The sequence below is a fragment of the Pelobates fuscus genome, chromosome 3, assembly GCF_036172605.1.
Source record: "Pelobates fuscus isolate aPelFus1 chromosome 3, aPelFus1.pri, whole genome shotgun sequence".
Lineage (NCBI taxonomy): Eukaryota > Metazoa > Chordata > Amphibia > Anura > Pelobatidae > Pelobates > Pelobates fuscus.
The window spans coordinates 63,878,532-63,901,715 of NC_086319.1; the positions used below are offsets into that span (position 1 = coordinate 63,878,532).

At 39.0% G+C, this 23,184-nt stretch overlaps 1 protein-coding gene across 1 annotated transcript in view; it reads left to right on the forward strand.

Moving 5' to 3' along the window:
- SLC6A15 (solute carrier family 6 member 15) overlaps window positions 1–23,184 on the forward strand; it is a 76,525-nt gene that overhangs the window by 11,075 nt on the left and 42,266 nt on the right. The window contains exon 2 of the mRNA XM_063447132.1: window positions 11,300–11,764. Coding sequence (XP_063303202.1) covers window positions 11,476–11,764 — 289 coding nt within the window. The 5' untranslated portion in view covers window positions 11,300–11,475. The remainder of the gene's footprint in view (window positions 1–11,299; window positions 11,765–23,184) is intronic.

Here is a 23,184-nt window from a genome sequence, read left to right on the forward strand (position 1 = left end):
TCTCCCATGTCTCTGCCATGTCTCTGTCTTATGGGGAATTCCTATCAACGCATCAGATCTCTAATTCCCATTTCCAGTGTCCATCTCTCCAGTTTCCATAACTATAAAATAAATGATCCACTCTCCATCTCAATACAATTCTCCTACTCCACATACTCAGACAGTACTCCCACTCATACAATAACAGAAGTGCTGCTGGTATACCCAAATGTGTTGATTTAAACTTGCTTCAATGCAACAATTGCCATTAACCCAATTGGCTGTGAAACAAATTACATGCCAATTTCTTCTACACAGGTTTTCTACTGTTTGAAAGATTGATCAGTCATTTGTAATAATAGTTTAAAATACATAAATAAGGATTCATAACATAAGTCCTAAATATACTATCAAATTGGTGCATGATCAAACACTAAACTTAAAAGTGCAACATAAAGTGAGCTAACAAAGGTTAGTTGGCCTCCTCTGGCCTCTTGACTTACGCTGGAACGCGTATTACCAGACAGAATGAGCAAATTGGCTTGAATAAAATAATGGATGAAAGTTTACCTTGGGCTTTTAAATCAGAACACCTGGTCACACCCTCATGGAGGACAACTTGTTCTCAGTTTCTCCTGTTTAGGTATTGTCTACTTCGTTAGGTTAAAAAAAAATCTTCATATAAACCTTATTACTAGAGCAAAAGTGTGTATTCTGCTCCTTTTAAAAAATCAATAGTTTTAAGTAAAGTTTAGATGGTAATTTTCTCTTGGTGCAAACCCTAAATTATATGAGGAAGTCCAGCGTCAAATAAGTGCAATTTACTCCGTGTAAATTGCGGAAGCAGCCTTTAGTGGCTGTCAGGGAGACAGCCACTAGAGGCTGGATTAAACCTGAAGTGTAAACATAGCAGTAAAACTAGGGGGACCTGGCACCCAGACCACTTCATTGAGCTGAAGTGGTCTGGGTGCCTATAGTGGTCCTTTAAGAAGATTAGTCTTGGTGCCTACATCTGAGGGCTTCCTCATGGCTTTGCATGTTGAGAACAGATGGTCCCTCAAATCCCACCCAAGTCGTTGAGCCCCTTGCTTCCCTGTGAATGGAGATGAGACTACATCATCTGCACTACCAGTAAATCCATCAGTGACTTCTGTGTCCATAGAAAATAATAGAACACGCTCATGCTTGGCTTTACATAACACCTTTGTGTGCTGTCTTTGCATGGCCCTTTCATAAAAAGTGTATCAGTCACATGCTCAACTTACTGACTTATACCATTTTAATCACACCTTCTCTACTCTAACTTCCCTCAAAGTTGTTGTCAAAGACTCTTGTCAAAACTGTAGTTTTATTAAAAGTATATTTAATGTCCACACCTATACACAAGTTGAAAAAATAGAAGGAAAAAAAAAACACTACCCACAAATTACAACCCAGGGTGTTCAAGCCAGACCTGAGACTGGTAAAATCTCAACATACAAGTAAAGCAATAAAGATGACCCACACACTCAAGGTTGAATAACTGGTAAATGTAAAGGATCACTATAGGGTCAGGAACACAAACATGTATTCCTGACCCTATAGTGTTAACACCACCATCTAGCCCCCCTGGGCCCCTCATGCCTCCATAAATATAGTAAAAATCTTACTGTATTCAAGTCTGAAGCTTTAAATCTGCATGTTGTTAGACTCATAAAAACAAGCAGTCTGCTGACATGTGGTAGCCTGATCCAATCACAGTGATTCCCCATAGGATTGGCTGAGACTGACAAAGAGGCAGATCAGGGGCAGAGCCAACATGATTCAAACACAGCCCTGGCCAATCAGCATCTACTCATAGAGATGAATTGAATCAATGAATCTCTATGAGGAAAGTTCAGTGTCTGCATGCAGAGGGAGGAGATACTGAATCATAGGATGCTGTGCACAGTGCTGCCCTGTGCTCTGCTGACAGCAGATCTGAGTGGATGGAGGCATATTATGCCTCCTTCAACTCCGAAGTCCCTCTGGTTCACTCTGAGTGACTGCAACTGGAGGTGTTCCTAGCTTTCAATGTAAACACTGTATTTTCTCAGAAAATATAGTGTTTACATGAGAAAGGCTGCAGGGAGCTATAGTTCTCACCTGAACAACCTCATTAAGCTGAAGTTGTTCAGGTGACTATAGTGTCCCTTTAAACTAAACTAGGAAAAAAAAATTCCTTCTTGACCCCAGAATGGCAGTCAGATCTCTCCTTGGATCAAGAAGCTATTACCTTACAAAATAAAAATTATATCCATAAATATTATGTTTTTGAAAGTAATAATCTTGTGCCTGTTTATACATCTGTACAGACTCGGATAAAACCACAGCTTCATGCAGAGAATTACACATCTTTCATGTTCTTACTGTAAAAACCCTTTCCTTTGCCTTAGACTAAATCTCTTTTCTTCCAGTCTAAATGTACAAACTCTGATAAAATTAAATCTTCATGCAGAGAATTACACATCTTTAGTGTTCTTACTGTAAAAACACCCTTTATTTTGCCTTAGACTAAATCTATTTTCTTCCAGTCTAAATGTGTTCTATGTATAGTTCTGCATATGAATAGATTTCCAGACAATGGTGTGTATTGACCCCAAATATTTTTCTATAAAGCTATTATATCTATTCCGAGGTGCATTTTTCTAAACTAAAGAGATATACATTTGTTAACCTTTCTTCATAACTAAAATGTTATTCCTTTTATTAATTTTTTAACTCAACTCTGCACTTTTCTAGTGCTATAATATCCTTCTTTATAACAAGTGCCCACAATTTCACAGCATACTCAAGTATGCTATTAACAGTGAATTATAAAGAGGCAACATATATTTCATTCCCCAGAATCCTCCTTTAATTAATAAGCAACTGCTGATGATTGAAATTGCACGTTGTTGCCTAGTTTGTTGTCTATAACAATATCCAAATCTTTCATGTGTGTTGTGATCCCTAATTCACTATCATTTGGAGTGTAAGTTGCTTGTGCATTCTTTGCCCCAAAGTGTGTAAGTTTGCATTTTTGTAGAATAAATGTCATCTGCCATTTGAGTGCCCAGTTACCCAATCTATCTAAAGCACTCTGCAGCAAAATATCCTGCTCACTTTACAGAGTGTTGTGTCATCTGCAAAGACTGAAACATGCCTTTCAATTACTATTTCAAGATAATTCATGACAACTCTCTACTCTATCTTTAAGCCCATGAACAAGAATTTTTATCTAGACCAATTTATTTTAGTTTGAACACTAATCTGTTGTGAGGAACCATGTCAAACACCTCGGCAAAATCCAAGTAGATCACATCCACTGCAACACCCTGACTATACTTACGCTTACTTCTTCGTAGAATGCAATTAAATTAGTTTGGCACAATGAATGTTTATACAGTGTTTATAGGCAACACCATTAACTTTAATTAATTATAACAATTAGAACACAAACTTATTTAATTTTCTAAATTTCCAAATGGTCAGCCATGGCATTTGAAGCACCAGGAGCCAGAATGTGCTCCAAAGCCCAATGATGTCAGATGTACATAGGAACAATGACATCAACCGCACAAAAAACAACTGCGCAGGCTCCATAAAATGTAATAACGCGAGACATCTCTATGTGCCATATGGCGTAAATAAGCTCTGTAAAAAAGAAGGGTTTTATCAAGCCACGCATGAAACGTGAAACTCATGTATCACCTTAAACTCTGGCACCTTGGCTGATCAAATGGAAACAGCATTAGAGCAAAATAGCTTAAAACAAAAAACAAATGAATGTTTAAAAACCAATAAGCAAATAAACTGAGTTCCATCTTTGAGATTTTCACCTTTTCATAATATGTACACAAATTAAAGGGAAGGACACAGTAAGGGCATATCTAAGTAAACAATACAAATCATCACATATTCTGACAAAATGTACAATCGGTTATAACATGATTTTATCCCAATACAAAGTCTCTTTAACAGGCTAAAAATGTTCTTGTTAAAATCTATTTATTGTCCAAAAACTCAGTAGCCTGTAGTAAAACGTATTCAATATCGTAAAATAAAGGCAAAACTCATGCAAACAAATCCAGGTGTAGAAGTGAATCAGCACCTTTTAGTGAATAAAAGTATCTGTAAAGAGAAAAAAAAAATAGAATTGTGGTGCATACTAAACGTATATTTAATATCCACACCTATATATTGTCATAGTTAGGAATTTCACAATGATGGGGCAGATTCTAGCACCAGGCTTTGATATTGAGAATTTGTCCAACAGGTTAATAAATAAAAGCAAAAATAATCACCTAAACTTCATAATGGGAGAGAAAACACATTGTTAAGACATTAAACGTCACTCTTCACCCCTTTCTCACCCCCACCCCCATCTCTGAATATTATTTGTAATGGAGGGCTCTACAAAGACCTGTAAAACATAAAAAGTATTCCAGTATTAATTAGGGTCTCCAATCTTTTTTTTTCCAAGGAATTAAAAATCCTGCTGAAACAGAAATCCTGGTGGTTAACTAGTATAACCCCCTGCTTATTAAATATTACGATTTCATTAACTATCTGATTGAAGGCAAAAAAAGTGGAAATAGCTTTTTAAGGTTAACATGAACCCATACACCAGGGGTCCTCAAACTCCGGCCGCCCAGATGTTGCTGAACTACAACTCCCATGATTCTTTGAATTACATAGATAGCCAGAGAATCATGGGAGTTGTAGTTCAGCAACATCTGGGGGTCGGAGTTTAAGGACCCCTGCCCTACACCATCCCAAGGCTCCCTTATTCTTAGAGATTATACAAACCCTATCCTATAGCATAAAAAGTGATAATATTTCAGATGTTTTATCTGTTTATCAGCCTCACAATGCAAGTTGCCAGAAGTCTAACTTCATGAGAATACATCCATCTGATGGTGCCATAATTTAAATAATCTGCACATAGATTCTCCAGAACTAAAACTATAATTCATAAACACTCTACCTATTTCACTTTGTATCTGACTCAATATTTGCAGTCAATTATTTTTTCCTTGGTTAGTCATACCAATAAGATAGGATACCACAATTACCTGACTCAGAAACTTATACTCATTCACACATGCATAATAAATGTGATGGAGCTTGTCATCACCTGTCAGCAACCATTTGTGAACATGTTTTTTAATGTAATTAAAAAAAAACAAAAAATATAAAAAGTGGATAAACATTTAATTCTAGGATATTCTGTTAAGGATTCCAACTTATCATCATATAGGAACTATAAAACTATTTCTATACATATTTCATGTATTGCATAACATTACAATTTATATGAAACCTTTCAAGATAGGGGTTCGGCAAAGTCTATCATACAATCTTGGTTTTTGCACATCATATGTCATTTAATACAAAATAAAATGCCATACTTTGTTGTCTTTTGTGATATTGCATTACTGCATTGTACAGATGTGTGTTTTCTTTACACAAAAGGTTCAATGTAAAAATCTTGGCATGTTTTGATTACTGCATTGTACAGATGTGTGTGTTTTCTTTACACAAAAGGTTACCGATTTTTATGCTGTGTGAAATATTGTCCCTTATTTTATATATACACATATATATAAAGGTATCAACAAAAATATCAAAATATTCAAACATTTCCAATATATTAATCAATTTTAAATGTTTATCCAAACATATTAAATAATTTGAAAAGCTTATCCAGAAATCTTAAATCGAGGCCATTATAACAATTAAACCATATAATCTGTAAAACATTTTATCTCCGATCTATTACTGTGAAGGCTGAAGAAACATTTTTAAAAAAATAGTTTTAATGAAAGTAACACAATCTGTATACAATTAATGCTGTGCCCCATATTTATGTGCTAACAAGGCATTATATTCTCAAATAAACATTATGCTTAAATATAGGGGGGAAAGAACTTGGCAGTGAAGAGGTTAAACATAACATTAAATATATTTTAGATTTTTTTTTTTGTTAAGCTGTGTGCATTTCAAGTTTCAAATAAGCCTCTATAAGAACCAGAGTGTATTATACTTTAATTATCTCAGAAAAAAAAAAAAAAAAAAAGTTTTCAAGAGAGTTAAACCTTAAAACATTTTCATAAATGAATGGCATTGAAGCTTTGGTAATAGTTACACTCTATTGCTATGGCTACTGTAGAAGTCATGTAAAACAATTAAGATTTTTTTTTTTAACTTTCCGTCCTAATCCGCCATGGATTGTGGTCACATGGTGGAAATGCCAGGGTTATTTGGCCTTTTGGCAGACTTCTCAGACATTTGTATCGGATACTTTGAACTTATTTTTGGGTCTATCATGTGAATAAGATATTTATAATTATGCAGAATACTATGTCTTCCCAAATTACATCTTCTTTTAAATCATTTCTGAAGCAGAAGATATGAGATTTGGTTTTACGTCAGCAGAAAGATTACATTAAACGTGTTAGAAAATTATTATCGAGATAGGCAATTAAAAAAAAACGTAGTTTCTAAATAGTGAAGGGGAAAGTCATGTGATCAGAACAATTTTATGTCATTTAAAAAGAAGATTTTTTCCTAAAAAGCTAAAATGCGCCAAGTGAAAGGATTAGTAGTAGAACCTTATATCACCCTCTAACTGTATGTGCCCATGCTTACCTTAACATTGTATGTGTTCCAGTTGGCTTCTTTTCAAGCATTTGTATCTTTTTCTGGGTGGCCAACTGTCAGGTGATACGGTGTGTCCACTCCAGATTAGAGAAATCTTCTAAGCCCTTTCTGAAAGTTATACTGGCACTCATTAGTAAGTAACTCTTCCTGCCCAACAGCTACAGCCAGCAATGGATATGCAGCCATTTAGCAGCCAATATGATCCGAGGATTTTTGATCTACCAACCATTAACAGGGGCTCTAGACAAGTTTATATTTGTATATACACTATATGGACAAAAGTATTGTGGAAAGTGACCATTACACCAACAGGGACTTGTATGACCGCACATTCTAAAAACATAGACATTAATATATAGTTGAAGAGTGAAAGCTCTAACAGCCTCCACTCTTCTGGGAAGGCTTTTCTCAAGATTTTGAAGTGTTTCTTTAGAAAAATTTTGACCCATTCATCCACTAGAGCATTTGTAACATCAGGCAATGATGTTGGACAAGAAGGCCTGCTCGGTTTGAATGCAGCTACATGGCCATGGAAACCAATTCCACAAAGCTCCCGACACACAGTTTTTGTGCTGATATTAATGCCAGTGAAAGTTTGGAACTCTTCTACTATGGAATCAGTAGATCGTTGGCAACTTTGACACACCATGTGCCTCAGCACTCAGTCACCCCACTCTGTGACTTTACGTGGGCTTCCACTTTGTGGCTGAGTTGCTGTTGTTCCTAAATGTTTCCACTTTCCAATAATACCACTTACAGTTGACAGTGGAATATCTAGCAAGATAAGGGGGCCCGTCGTATGGCCCTTGCTTTAAGGGCCACCTGATGGACATATGTCAGCCTATCACTTCCTCCCAAAGACACTGAAATCGTGCAGGAGGGTGGAGGAGATGGCAAAGAGGAGGGGAGCTGGACCGGGAAACCCAGCCCCTAACTACCAACAACCTCAGCCTGCTACTGGACCCCCAGGGAAGCCACCCTCCTGTAAAAGGTAGGAAACTGGAGGGTGGATATGAAAGTGTAAATCTGGATCAGCACGTGACTTTGTATGTGTATATATATATATTTATATATATATATATATCTGTCAGTGTGTGTTTGTGTATTTGCATGTGTTTCAATGTGTGTGTGTGTCTGTGCATCTGGATGTGGAAGTGTGTGTATCTGTGTGTGTTGCAGTATATGTGTATATGTGCATACATTTCAGCTTTCAGATGCCAACACTACACACAAACACATCCCTTCATTCAATCGTCAGCACTACATACAAACACACGTCCATATTAAAGACCAAAATTATATATAAACACACCACTTCATTCAAAAACCTACTAAACACAAATGCATGCTTGCATTCATACATCAACACAACATTTACACAAACACACTCCATGAAAAACATGATTACACACAAACACTGCTCAGTACAATACAGCCCTAAATACAACCCTGCAAGCATGGGAAAATGGTAGAACCCCAGCTGTGAAAGTATTGTGGGAGTTGTATGACAGATGTGAATAATACTTTGGGCCATCCTTGCGATAGGGAGGGGGGCGAAAACAATTATTGCACCCGGGTCCTCTCTATGTTAGTGCGCACCTTCAGATTGTGAGATCTCTGCCTTGTCTGGGAGCCTTGATCATGTTTCTTTTTTGTCTTTGGGTGTTTCGCTCATTACCACGTTGTTACTTGCATGCACATTCAAATGGAAGTGGCTCACTTCTTGCGTTTCACTTTTGGAGGACGCGCTAGTTCCATCTGTTTTCTCTGTCTTTTTTGGCTCCATCACCTTATTGCCTTCCTCCAATCTTTTCCCCTAATTGGAATAATGGGGTAAGTAACCATTATCAATAATTTATTTTAGATGCAATATATATATATATATATACACAGTATCTCACAAAAGTGTACAGAGCAATTTGATGCAGTCTGCGGCGTATGGTCTGAGCACTGACTGGCTGACCCCCCCCACCCCTTCAACCTCTGCAGCAATGCTGGCAGCACTCATACGTCTATTTCCCAAAGACAACCTCTGGATATAACGCTGAGCACGTGCACTCAACTTCTTTGATCGACCATGGCGAGGCCTGTTCTGAGTGGAACCTGTACTGTGAAATCGCTGTATGGTCTTGCACACCGTGCTGCACCTCAGTTTTAGGTTCTTGGCAATCTTCTTATAGCCTAGGCCATCTTTATGTAGGGCAACAATTCTTTGTGTTTCAGATCCTCAGAGTTCTTTGCTGTGAGGTGCCATGTTGAACTTCCAGTGACCAGTATGAGAGAGTGTGAGAGCGATAACACCAAATTTAACACCCCTGCTCCCCATTCACACCCGAGACCTTGTAACACTAACGAGTCACATGACACGGGGGAGGGAAAATGGCTAACTGGGCCCAATTTGAACATTTCTACTTAGGGGTGTACTCACTTTTGTTGGCAACGGTTTAGACATTAACGGCTGTGTGTTGAGTTATTTTGAAGGGACAGCACATTTACACTGTTATACAGGCTGTACACTTCCTACTTTACATTGCAGCAGAGTGTCATTTCTTCAGTGTTTTCACATGAGAATATATAATAAAATATTTACAAAAATGTGAGGGGTGTGTTCACTTTTGTGAGATACTGTATATATATATATATATATATAAAAGAAACCATATATATATATATATCTTCATGTGGTGTTAGCTTGACAAAGACCTTTGCCAAGGTCAAAACGTTGCTCATTGCATTATGATCCCATAAAACTGCTTTTCCTGTGAACCCAGTAAGTGACTGAAGCTTCTTTTTGGATATATCTGATATAAAGGGATTTCTGGTCCTGCTTCAGCTAAGCACCCTGTGGCTATTTGAAACTGAGTGTTGTCCTTTATTATTTTGTAGTAACACTATGCACATCACTGATCAACCAGAAAGGGAGGGTTTAATTCATATTGGATTGACAGGCAGCCCTGCAAGACATCCATCCAGTGCTACTCCTGTGAAAATTAGTGCTGAAACACTGTAGCTTGGGCAGTAACACTCTGAAGTGGCCTTTCACAGCTTGAGAATATGTAATCATACAACTGTACTCTGTATTTTAGGTGACTTTTCTCCGTGTCCTCTAAAATATTGTTAAACTATATAAAGTAATACAAAAAAATGTATTTTCCCATGCAAGAAATGTTTCTGTTTATTTGATCATTTTAAAATTAGTAACTTGATGATGACGATGTTAGTATTTAATTGGTTAGCCATGGCAAATTTTCTTTTATGACTTTGATTGTCTTGGAATCTTGTGGAAACCAGATTAATTGCTTGGGCAATTAAATGTGAAATTTGTTAATAAAAGAATCACTTGTTTTATATGTAGAGTATTTCTTTATTTCTGTAGGATGAACGTCATGCAAGTTCATGAGAAATGTACCAGCCATTCACAACTCCAATTTGTGGATAATCCATATCACGCTTAATATGCCATTTGTGGCTAATTCGTGACATCCTTGCTTCAGATCATCCTGGCAAACCTTTTTCTATTTTGACAAGTTTTAAAGAAATATTAAAATATATTATAGATTCCTAAATTGCAAGAGCAAGTAGCTGACCTGGGGAAATTCTCTAATTCAGCTATGCTTCCAGTTCAGCTTGGCTGCTTTGATTTTAAAGCAGCACTATCACCGCCTGGGGACTTTGCCGCATTCGCAAAGACCCCCGATAGTGACATCGCCGCTGCGAGTCCGGTGGCCGGGGGAGGGGGGGCAGGTTAGCTGACATATCTGGCACCATGAGCTGACATATCTGCTGTACTCTTGCATATGTATGAGAGTACAATTTTGAGGTCTATGGAAGATCCCACAAGACCATGGCATCCTCCATAGACAAATCCAATCTTAACACTTAGACTTCACCCTGAGTTAGGCAGAGGAGCAATAAAGAGACAAAGTAGTCCCTTGTTTGTCTTGGTATGTCCCTTGATTGGGTTGGGATTTCAGTGAAATTCCAACACAGTCATAATGAGTATTTCGTATAGATTCTATCTTTATAAAATACTCATTTTTTAGGGGAGTAACAGTGCTTATTTAATTTGCATATGAGATGAGCAAAATTATATTACATGAAACATTTTGGTTCATCTATTTGAATATTGTCATTTATCAGTCTTATTACTGCAGTCATATATGGGTAGATTCAGTGCTTAGATGCCCTATATATCAGTCTCCTTGCCATTCTCTTCCTCTTTGCCACTTTCATATAAATTATACTCTATATTCCCTTTATGAGCATGCTTTGTACTGCATTACAAAACACAGTACTCAAGAGCATTATTCCACACAGGCAATGGGATCTATATCACACTGGTGTGACCAACAACCTGACTCCCTTCCTCCCCCCTATTCTATTTCCCCAAAAAAGCAGTTGTTGGTAAAATAATTCACACCAAGTTATGGGAATTTGAGATATCCAGTGAGTAGTCACCATGCAGGACAGCAATATGACCTCGCAAATGGGCATATTTCCAAGGTGTTGACACTGTATAAGCAGCTTTGTTATGTCTCTCTAACAATATGGAATACATTTAGGAAATTATGTTAATGTGATAAATAAAATAAAAATCTGGCATCTTTTGTAATTGTTTTATTTGAAGTTAATGAATTATTCTGTTTATTTTTTGTAGATATACAAGCAGCATGGACCTTTAGAACCTGCAGCAAATTGTGTCCTCTAAACAAAACATTTAATCTTTACTCACCTTGATTGTTCTGCAACGAAAGTGACAGTGGCTCTCAAAACCAACACAGAAGACTGTATACCCATATTCAAACCTTTGTTAAAACTGTCTCATTGCTTCAGATGCCTAAAAATAGCAAGGTAGTTAAGAGAGAGCTGGATGATGATGTTGTGGAATCTGTTAAGGACCTCCTTTCCAATGAGGATTCCTGTGATGACAGCTTTAAAAAGAGTGAGTTGATGGTTAATGATGACATAGATAAGGATAGAGATCTTGAAGATGGATCTGACATTGAGGATGAAAGACCTGCGTGGAACAGCAAACTTCAGTATATTCTTGCCCAAGTTGGATTTTCTGTTGGTTTGGGAAATGTATGGAGATTCCCATACTTATGCCAGAAAAATGGTGGAGGTAAGAAATATGATTGTATTAATTAATTATTATTGTTACAATTCTCAAATTATGTAATTTCAATATAAATATAAAAAAAATTCAAAGTAATCAAACTATAGATGGCAGATTCTCAAGTGTAAACATTCAGACACTAGTTTTAAAATGGCTAGCTCAGAAATTTAGGTAGTGTGAGTCCATCACTTAGAGTAGCATATCCCTTAAAATGAATGAAACTTGGAAGGCAAAAGAAAATCAGCTTGTGGTTCGACTTTAGCACATGATTTGCTATTTCAGCATCTGTTTTACAAGTGAGGCCATTTCAATTAATCATATGAGAAAAAAAAAACAAGACTTGAGAGTTTTTAGAAAGATCCAATGCTGCAGGGAGGATATATAAAAAATCAGGGCCCAAAGTAAGAAAATGGTCCACTAGACTCTTCCACTAGACTTGTGTATGTAAACAGTTTGGTTTGTCTGAATCGATTCGTCCAGGATAAAAAAAATAATTTGTTTCGGGCGAATCTGGTTTCGTCTATGTGGCATTTTGGTTTAAACGAATTTAGTCTATGTGATTGTTTCAGGAAAAATAATTCAGAGAAACCAAAAGGGTGCGGAAATTTTCCTATTAGTATATTGCAAAATATATACATAACACAGAGCAGCCACAACATTAAAGCCACTTGCCTAATATCACGTAGGTCTTTTTTTGTGCTGCCCACAGTTTGATGCATGGACTCCACAAGACCTCTGGATGTGTCCTGTGGTATCTGGCTCCAAGACATTGGCAGCAGATAATTTAAGTCCTATAAGATGCAAGGAGGAGCCTTCATTGATCAGATTTGTTTATCATGCACATCCCACAGATTGGATTGAGATTTGGGAAATTTGCAGAACAAGACAACATCTTGGTTCCTTAAATCATTCCTAAACAATTTGTGCAGTGTTGCAGGGTACATTATCCTGCTGAAAGAGGCCATTGCCATCAGGGAATATCATTGCCATGAAGGGGTGTACATGTCCACAAAAATCTCTAAGTAGGTGGTACATGTCAACCTAACATCCACATGAATGCCAGAACCAAATCTTTCCCAGCAGAACATTGCCCAGAGCACAATACTGTCTCCGCTGGCCTGCCTTCTTCCAGTAGTGCATCCTGCTGCAATCTCTATCCCAGGTAAACAACACCCACTTGGCCATCCATCTGAACTAAAAGAAAATGTGATTCGTTAGACCAGGCAACCTTCTTCCATTGCTCTATGGCCTTGTTCTGACGCTCACATCCACATTGGAGGCACATTTGGCGGTGGACAGGAATCATCCTGTGATGGACACTGTGTGTTCTGACATTTTTTTTATCATGGATAGCATTAAGTTTTTAGAAATTTGAGCTACAGTAGCTCTTCTGTGTGAACAGATCAGATGGACTAGCCATCGATTTCCACATGCATCAATGAGCCTTGGGTTCCCATGACCCTGATGCTGGTTCACTGGTTGTGCTTCGCACCACCTTTGGTAGATACTAACCCCTGCATACGGGGAACACCCTACAAGACTTCCTGTTTTGTAGATTTTCTGACCCGGTTATCTGGCCATCACTATTTGGCCTTTGTCAAAGTCACTCAGATATTTTCGCTTGACCATTTATCCTGGTAACATATAAAAATCAAGACCTGGCTGTTCACTTGCTGCCTAATATATCCCACCCCTTCACAGGTGCCATTATAACGATATGATACATTTTATTCACTTTACCTGTCAGTGGTTTTAATGTTGTTGATGATCAGTGTAAATATAATGTATATGTATTGCCCTTCACTGGTGTTGAGGTGTATTTTCATTCAATTTGGTTCACAGATCAAGTGAAAAGAAATAATCAACAGATGGAAAAAAGGAGGAAAGTAAAAAAAAAAATCTATATTTATTTCGACTGCTCCTCCTGTTTGTTTCTGTATTGGTCACTTCTCACTTGATCTGTGTATAAAATTAACATTTAGTGGCTATCCCTAACCACTATCCTTTTTCCATCAATCACTTTTGTTTCTAACCACGAATGGAACTCCGAATCAGAAAACATATGAAACAACTTGTTTATTCCTCCTTTAGTTAGTTTTGTGGTGCAGTCCTATGGAGATCTGAAGTCACGTAATTCAGACAAATCACTGACCACCCAATTTAACCCCTTAAGGACACATGACATGTGTGACATGTCATGATTCCCTTTTATTCAAGAAGTTAGGTCCTTAAGGGGTTAAATGAATATCAATTTGTTTGAATGCACAAGTCTATCCTCAAGCATGTGTTTCAACCCAATCACCTGTGGTGGCTACAGGTACCAAAGACTTCAGCCAGCTACCTACCTAAACTACTGCACTCCAGGCTCAAAAAGTATATATCCTCTAACTAACACCTATTGGACACAGGAAGTAAACTGTAAAAACTGATATTTCATATTTATCTGCTAACATCTTACTTGAACATATTCTATTTACTTTCTTTTTTATTCAGCTAATACACCCCAAAAAACAACAAAAAACATGTTTTACCCTACTCAAGACCATTAAAAATAAAAACAATATTTGAGATAAACCCATTAGAGAAATGCACTGCAAAAATAATCTAGACTCTTCAGACTGTTGGCTGAATAACTCAATAATGAATGAAAATATATATTGCCAGGTTGACACCTTTTCAGTGCAGTATAATTGGCTGGTTTTCAAACATATCTTACTTCCAAGTCTTACTTTTACAATGTTTGCCTGGAAATGAGCATGATATGTGTGTATCATTGTCTCTCTCTTTTCACATGCATTGGGGTCTCACAGGAATTTTTTTTTGCTTGTGTTATTTTCGATTTTACAACCGCAGGAGAGCAACTAATTTGCTGCGGCAATAGAAGGCTTCATTTTTCCAATGATATGCATTCCCAATCAGGTTTATATTGGATGGTTTTGTAATGTCTATCAAGATTATTGACTAAACTCAGAGCAGTGGCAAATTAGTTTAAGAATAAGATAAAATAGATGATTCGGAAATTTTCTTCAGTTTAGCTATAGTCACATTTTGGCTATTTGAGGTTTTGCTTTTACCATTTGAATTTGGAGTTAAGTGAATAAACACTTATGTTTATAAATGTAGCACAAATGTTTCATGATTTTAACCAATCCAATATTTCCCCATGAGAATGCACAGCATTCACAGTTTTGCGCCAATCAGAATCTCTTCATTGACATGCATTAGCTCAACGCATTTCTATGGGGAGTGTTCCGTATCTTCATGCAGTGTGTGAAGACACTGGTAATCAGTCCTATCTGAGTGACAACTACTAGATGTGACCGTAAAATGCAACATACACATTACCTTTTTTAGAAAAGGTGTTTATATTGCTAAGACTGCAGGGATAGTCTCTTTGCCCTGGAATCACTACATTAAGTTTTTACTGTTTCTGGTGCTTAAAAATATTCATTCAAACAAAACAATTAAATGTATCCCAGCACGCCAATGATGTCCTTCAAGTTCTGTATTTTTTTTTTGGATGGATAGCATGTTTCTCTTAAAAATAAGTTTTTAAGGGGACAGGGACACTGCAACCACACCACTTCAATAGCATGAAGTTGTCTGGGTACCTATAGTGTCCCTTTAAATGGGCGAGACATTTAACCCCTTAAGTTAAAGGGATACTATAGGAACCCAGACAACTTCATGCTATTGAAGTGGTGTGGGTGCAGTGTCCCTGTCCCCTTAACCATGTAATGTTAAAACTACAATGTTCAAAGAAACTGCAATGCTTACATATCAAGTTTAAGACTGCCTCTAGTGGCTGTCTCCTTGATTCACATGCACTTTAACTCAGTGAAATTATGCTTTGCATGAGAACACCCAGCATTTTTAAAATCCCCCTAGGAAAGCATGGGGAAGAACTAATGTGCATGCGATACTCCCATTGCCATAATGTCGGAAGAGGTCGCAATCTCTCACTTAAGAGAAAAATAGTTTTTAACCCTTTATTTGCCAGGGAGAGGGGGTGGGAGGGGGGGAGGAGGGAACAGAGGAACACTATAGCTTATAAATATAGTTTTGTATTCCTAACACTATAGTGTTCCTTTAATTATCGATATAAGTATATTTCAGATGATAGATGGGGCATTTAAGCGGATTGATATATTATAACTGTACATCTACTTTATTACAAGATGCAAAATAATTGCATTCCAAGGTCACCTTCATTGCTAAAATCTGGAGATATGAATATCTCTGGTACCCATTAGTTTAGTGCATTCTGATGCTGCAGGGACTCTTATGATAAAAGAAAAGATTTGTGATTACTTCTCCTAAGCAATTACTATGCTGTAAGTCATACAGAAATAAGTATATCAAATAAAAAAAAAATGTAAAATAAAAAAATAAAAAAGATACAGAACAACATTTTTTAATTTGACTGAGAAATGAAATTGTGCCAGAGGCTTATTGAGCAGTTCAGTTTGTTCTCTAGTTGGTATGCACTGCTGTCTATGAGATGACTAGCCAGATGAGCAATTATAGCATTATTGTCATTATTAATTATCTATACAGTCATTTGCATTAGTCACGAGGCAACAAATAGATCTTAATATATTTAGCTTTTAGAACTGCGATTCAGCTCGGACTGTTTTCTGTAGCTTTGCATGTTGGCAACAACGCCGCAACAGACATGAATTTTGTGGCAAGTAGCAAATGATCACTTTAATAAACATAATCTAAAAGTAAGTAGAATATAATAAAAAACACCAGAGTTGGAGATTCATTTTGGTCTGAACTGCAATTTGTCCGAATTTGGGCCTATTGGGTTGGGTGATCGGTCGATTCCTGAATCTGTGAAAAAAAGATGATTGATGGCTAAGGGAAAGTCACTAATTGAAGTGAACAATAAAATATATTTGTTCCCGTAAAATAACGAACCATTAATATATTACAATTTTTAACTTAGTTGTAAGATTCAAATAGTCCGAGTATTTCACAACAGAGAGCAGAAGAATACTGAGAAATGAAAAGTCAATAAATTTGCACTTCTGTGGGTTCACTTTCAATCTAGGTTTAACTCAACTTAACCATGAGCAGGAACCCAGCTTTGTGAGTCCCCTCTATCAGTATTTATTGTACTCCTGTGCATCTGTGCCCTTCCCCTTTCTTATTGCAGTCTCATTGTAAGTTCTAACTTGCCAAACTGACCCCCACTTGATACACTGGATTGGATATGTTGTGCTTCTTAATGCAAAGTGATTGCTCTCAATATTGGGCTGCAGCAGGTAACCTAACCCACAGTAGCCCCTTGTCTGATATCAAGACAAATGGGAATTGCTTTGTGTGCCCAGCCTCTTGGTACTTATGGGTCCTCCAGAGGAGTGGATTCATGTCAACAGCGGCACTTGCCCTGTCGAATTATATAAAACCTTGGTTTTACTTTAATGGCCAGCAGTGCTAGAACAACGATATTTCAAGATTATTAGGGTTAGAATCTGCTAACCTTTGATCACCAGATGTCAGATTGTCAGATTGTAGCCTATACATATGGTTTGGTTATATTAACCTGCATGCACACTGTGCTATGATATATGTGAAGTCTCCTATACATACTTTGGCGGTTTGCCGATCAGCTGTTGCTCCAATCCGGCGGACCTTCAGTGTCTCTTGGCGGTCCGGACAGCCTCCTGGACGCGGCTGCTGTGTGCACGCGAGCCGGCGTCATGGCGTCAGTGGCGCTCTATACACTGGAGTCCAAAGCACACTCATATTTTGGGGGCGTGGTTACACAAAACACACCTCCAAATGTATAAAAACTCACTCAGCCCAAGGCACAGTGCCCTGTTGTGGTTCCTAGGTTTCTAGTGTCTCAATAGTATGTACCGTTGTTTGTGGAATTTTGGTATCGACCCGGCTTTGTTCTAAATACTCTGCTTCTCTGGTTGCCTTGACATTGCTCTGGCTCTTGTTCTTGTGATTTCTGACTCCCTTTTACCTTGGCTTGTTCTGACATTCCTGGTTTCCTTTTATTTATTTTTTCAATCCGACCACTATACGTAGAGACCAGTCTGGGGACATTTCTCTGTCTCTATTTCTCTGGAGGATTTACATTCTGCGTGTTGGATATAACGCTACAATCTAATACTGCCAAGTTAAAAAAAAAAAAAAAAAAAATCAGTGAACATGTATTTATTGGCTACTTTTAAGTGAAAAATATTTTGTGACCTATGTATACTTCTGACAGTAAAATAACTATTATTAATTAGGATGGAAAAAGTGCACATGCCACAAAGCGTGATAGAATTGTATGAATTATTTTCTATTTAAACATTATACTCAGGCTCAGGGCCAGATTAACATAGGGGCTGATGGAGCTGCAGCTCCAGGCCCAGGCCCAGGCCCATGGAATAGGCCCATTTAAAAAAAAAAAAAAAAAAAAAATTCCTTTTTTTTTTTTTTACACACTACTCTTAGGTTTGCCACCTGACTGGTATTTTACTGGCACAGTTGGTATTTGAGGCTGCCTGGCCAGTGCCAGTATTGCAGTTATACAGGCAATACAAATGCAGGTATTTTTCTAAGTATACACGTAAATTACTCTGCATTAGCAGCACCAGCCAGTAGGGGTCACTGTGTGTGGAGAGAGGCAGGCATAGGAAGTTACAGCATATCCCTCCCTTCCTTTCTCTACTACTCACTGATCTGTGGGGGGGGCAGCTACACAGCACAGAAAGTCCAGACTGGAGCTCTACAGCTCAGGTAAGTGAGGGATGGGGGGAAAGTCAGCAGGGAGACATGGGGACACTGAGAAACTAGGGAACACATGGAGACACAGACACTAGGGGATACTGGGAGACCTGGGGACACTGAGACACTTGGGGACACTGGAAAACATGGGGGCACTGAGAGAAATGGGGACACTGAGACACTTGGGGACACTGGAAAACACGGGGGCACTGAGAGAAATGGGGACACTGAGACACATGGGGACACTGTGAGACATAAGGACATTGGGAGACACTGAGACATTGGGACACAGAGACACTAGGGACACAGTGTTCCCATGTCTCCCAGTGTCCCCCAGTCTCCCAGTGTCTGTGTCCCCATGTCTCAGTGTCCCTAGTGTCTCAGTGTCCCCTAGTCTCCCAGTGTCTGTGCCCCCATGTCTCCCAGTGTCCCTAGTGACTCAGTGTCTCCATGTCCCCAAGTGTCTCAGTGCCCAGTGTCCCCAAGTGTCTCAGTGTCCCCGGGTCTCTCAGTGACATGGGGAAACAGTGAAACATGGGGACACTGGGTGAAATGGGAACACTGAGACACTGGGAGACTAGGGGACACTGAAACTGTGATACATAGGGACACTGAGAGACTGGGTGACTTGCGAGACTGAGACACTGGGAGACAGGGAGACACTGGGAGCAATCCATCTATACAGCAGAATCAAACTGTGAGTAGTTTGTTGGTGATTTTACAGAATTTTCTCTTATGTCACTCCTTGTGATTTACAACATGTGATGTCAAGCATAACTAATTAATTATTCTAATGTATAAGGCTGGTATTTTTTTCCAAGAAAGGTGGCAACCCTTACTACTCTTCACATACTCTTGCGTAAAGGAACACTAGAGGGTCAGGAACACAATCATGTATTTCTGACCTTATTATGTTAAAACCACAATTTAGCCCCCCTGGTCCTCTCTTGCCTAAATATAGTAAACTCTTACTTGTATTCAAGTATGCAGCTGCTGGTTCTGTCCCTGTCTGCCTCTGAACTGACTCTGTCTGCTGACATCATCAGAAGTGGTGGTCTGCGCAAATTACAATGCTTCCCCATAGGATTGGCTGAGACTGTCAACTAGGCAGATCAGGGGCAGAGCCAGCACAAGTCAAACATTGCCCTGGCCAATTAGCATCTCCTCATGAAGATAAACTGATTCAATGCATCTCTATGAGGAAAGTTCAGTGTCTGCATGCAGAGGGTGGAGACACTGAATGGCGGTGCTGCACACTAGGCAGTACTGCCCCAGGAGGCACCTCTAGCAGCCATCTAAGGAGTGCCCATCAGAGTTATTTTCTCTGAAAAGACAGTGTTTACTGCAAAAGGCCTGGAGGGAATGTTTCTCCTTACCAGAACAAATACAATAAGCTGTAGTTGTTCTGGTGACTATAGTGTCCCTTTAAGTTTGGAAGCTTAAGAGGGATGCATGAGAACAAAACCTGTGTGGACTGGCTGACAATAAAATAACTTTGGTCTCTCTAACACTGTGGAATGTCCCCTTTCTTCTACACTCACTACATTTTCTCTGTCTCAGACTATATACCAGGAACTTCTGCCTGCTAGTAAGATGATAAGGAGACAAGTGGACATGTGAGTGCTAGGGGACAGTCCTTAGAAAGCGTGGAGTAGGCGCATCATTTGATGCATTCATGTCAAGCTCAGGGTGCTGCCTGCATAGTATGCCCTCAGTTGGACAGCCTGCATGATTGTCAGGCAGTCTGGAATGCATTCATGCCAGGCTGACCTTCCAATTCTTTGGACAAACATGCCCCCTTTTTGGGCATGTTCACCCCTTTTGGCAGGTCTGGTCACGTGATTCGCACCAGTGGCACACTCTTTTACCCTGCACATTGACTTCCTGCTTCACTGGACACTGCTGTTAGGGGATATGGATTTACTTGAAAGATGAAAGCATAAATTAGAGAGAGATTAGCATAGAGTATGTGTTTTCGTATAGCTGCATCCTTTGAGTTTCCCTCCAACAACATCTCCATCAGATACATGAAGCTTGGGAGGTATGATTGTTTTAGCGTTTTTGGTCGATAAGATGCTGTAAATAGGCCCATCATAATTGTCAGCACCAGGCCCATAATCTGGCCCTGCTCAGGCTAAGTAACTTTCAAGATATAGTTATTGGTGAACTGGATTGACTGCATGGTATATTCCAAATAAACGTTCAAACAAAGAATTAGCAACTAGTGATGTCGTGAACACGAAATTTTCGGTTCGCGAACAGGAACTTCCGCAAACGTTCGCGAACCGGCGAACCGGGCGAACCGCCATAGACTTCAATGGGCAGGCGAATTTTAAAACCCACAGGGACTGTTTCTGGCCACAAAAGTGATGGAAAAGTTGTTTCAAGGGGACTAACACCTTGACTGTGGCATGCCGGAGGGGGATCCATGGCAAAACTCCCATGGAAAATTACACAGTTGATGCAGAGTCTGGTTTTAATCCATAAAGGGCAGAAATCACCTAACATTCCTAAATTGTTTGGAATAACGTGCTTTAAAACATCAGGTATGATGTTGTATCGATCAGGTAGTGTAAGGGTTACGCCCGCTTCACAGTGACAGACAAAACTCCCCGATTAACACACCGCAAACAACCGCAAACAGTCCATTTGCACAACCGCAAACTCCCCATTTGCACATGTTTTAGTGCAAACTAGTCTAACTACTAATATAGTTGAAACATGCTACTTTTATTCATGCCATACAACCATGCAGGCCAGACTAACAAACATGCCAGGGCCAATCATAGTTAACCACCTCAGATAGTAACATGGCTCCCTCTATATACAGAGTAAACATGGCTCCCTCTATATACAGTGTAAACATGGCTCCTCTCTATATACAAAGTAACATGGCTTTCCTCTATATACAGTGTAAACATGGCTCCCTCTATATACAGAATAACATGGTTCCCTCTATATACAGAGTAACATGCCTTCCCTCTATATACCGTGTAAACATGGCTCCCTCTACATACAGAATAACATGACTCCCTCTATATACAGTGTAAACATGGCTCCTCTCTATATACAGAGTAACATGGCTCCCCTCTATACAGGGGCGTACCTGGAGCATTTGGCACCCGGGGCGGATCCTTTATTTGGCACCCCCCTCTCCAACTTTGAAATGTAAAAAACAACTGCAATTTTTTTAAATGTATGTTTATGCAGTGTGTGTATAGTGTGTACAGTGTGTGTATATTGTGTGTATAGTGTGTGTGTATAGTGTGTGCAGTGTGTGTAGAGTGTGTGCAGTGTGTGCAGTGTGTGTATAGTGTGTGCATAGTGTGTGCATAGTGTGTACAGTGTGTGTATAGTGTGTACAGTGTGTGTGTATATTGTGTGTATAGTGTGTGTATAGTGTGTGTAGTGTGTGTATAGTGTGTGCAGTGTGTGTATAGTGTGTGCAGTGTGTATAGTGTGTATATAGTGTGTATGCAGTGTATGTATAGGGTGTATGCAGTGTGTGTCTAGTGTGTGCAGTGTGTGTATAGTGTATGCAGTGTGTGCAGTGTGTATGCAGTGTGTGTAGAGTGTGTATAGTGTATGCAGTGTGTGTGCAGTGTGTGCAGTGTGTGTATAGTGTGTGCAGTGTGTGTATATAGTGTGCAGTGTGTGTATAGTGTGTGCAGTGTGTATAGTGTGTGCAGTGTGTATGCAGTGTGTGTAGTGTGTGTATATTGTGTGCAGTGTGTATGCAGTGTGTGTGTATAGTCTGTGCATAGTGTATGCAGTGTGTACAGTATGTGTATAGTGGATACAGTGTGTGTTTATAGTGTGTGCAGAGTCTGTATAGTGTGTATGCAGTGTGTGTATAGTGTGTGCAGTGTGTATAGTGTGTATATAGTGTGTATGCAGTGTGTGTATAGTGTGTATGCAGTGTGTGTATAGGGTGTATGCAGTGTGTGTATAGTGTGTGCAGTGTGTGTATAGTTAGTGCAGTGTGTGTATAGTGTATGCAGTGTGTGCAGTGTGTATGCAGTGTGTGTAGAGTGTGTATAGTGTATGCAGTGTGTGTAGAGTGTGTGCAGTGTGTGCAGTGTGTGCAGTGTGTATAGTGTGTGCAGTGTGTGCATAGTGTATGTAGTGTGTGTATAGTGTGTGTAGTGTGTGTATAGTTAGTGCAGTGTGTGTATAGTGTATGCAGTGTGTGCAGTGTGTATGCAGTGTGTGTATAGTGTGTATAGTGTATGCAGTGTGTGTGCAGTGTGTGTATAGTGTGTGCAGTGTGTGTATAGAGTGTGCAGTGTGTGCATAGTGTATGCAGTGTGTGCATAGTGTGTGCAGTGTGTGTATAGTGTGTGCAGTGTGTATAGTGTGTGCAGTGTGTATAGTGTGTGCAGTGTGTATGCAGTGTGTGTAGTGTGTGTATATTGTGTTCAGTGTGTATGCAGTGTGTGTAGTGTGTGTGTATATTGTGTGCATAGTGTATGCAGTGTGTACAATATGTGTATAGTGTGTACAGTGTGTGTTTATAGTGTGTGCAGTGTGTGTATAGTGTGTATTCAGTGTGTGTATAGTGTGTGCGGTGTGTATAGTGTGTATATAGTGTGTATGCAGTGTGTGTATAGTGTGTATGCGGTGTGTGTATAGGGTGTATGCAGTGTGTGTATAGTGTGTGCAGTGTGTGTATAGTTAGTGCAGTGTGTGTATAG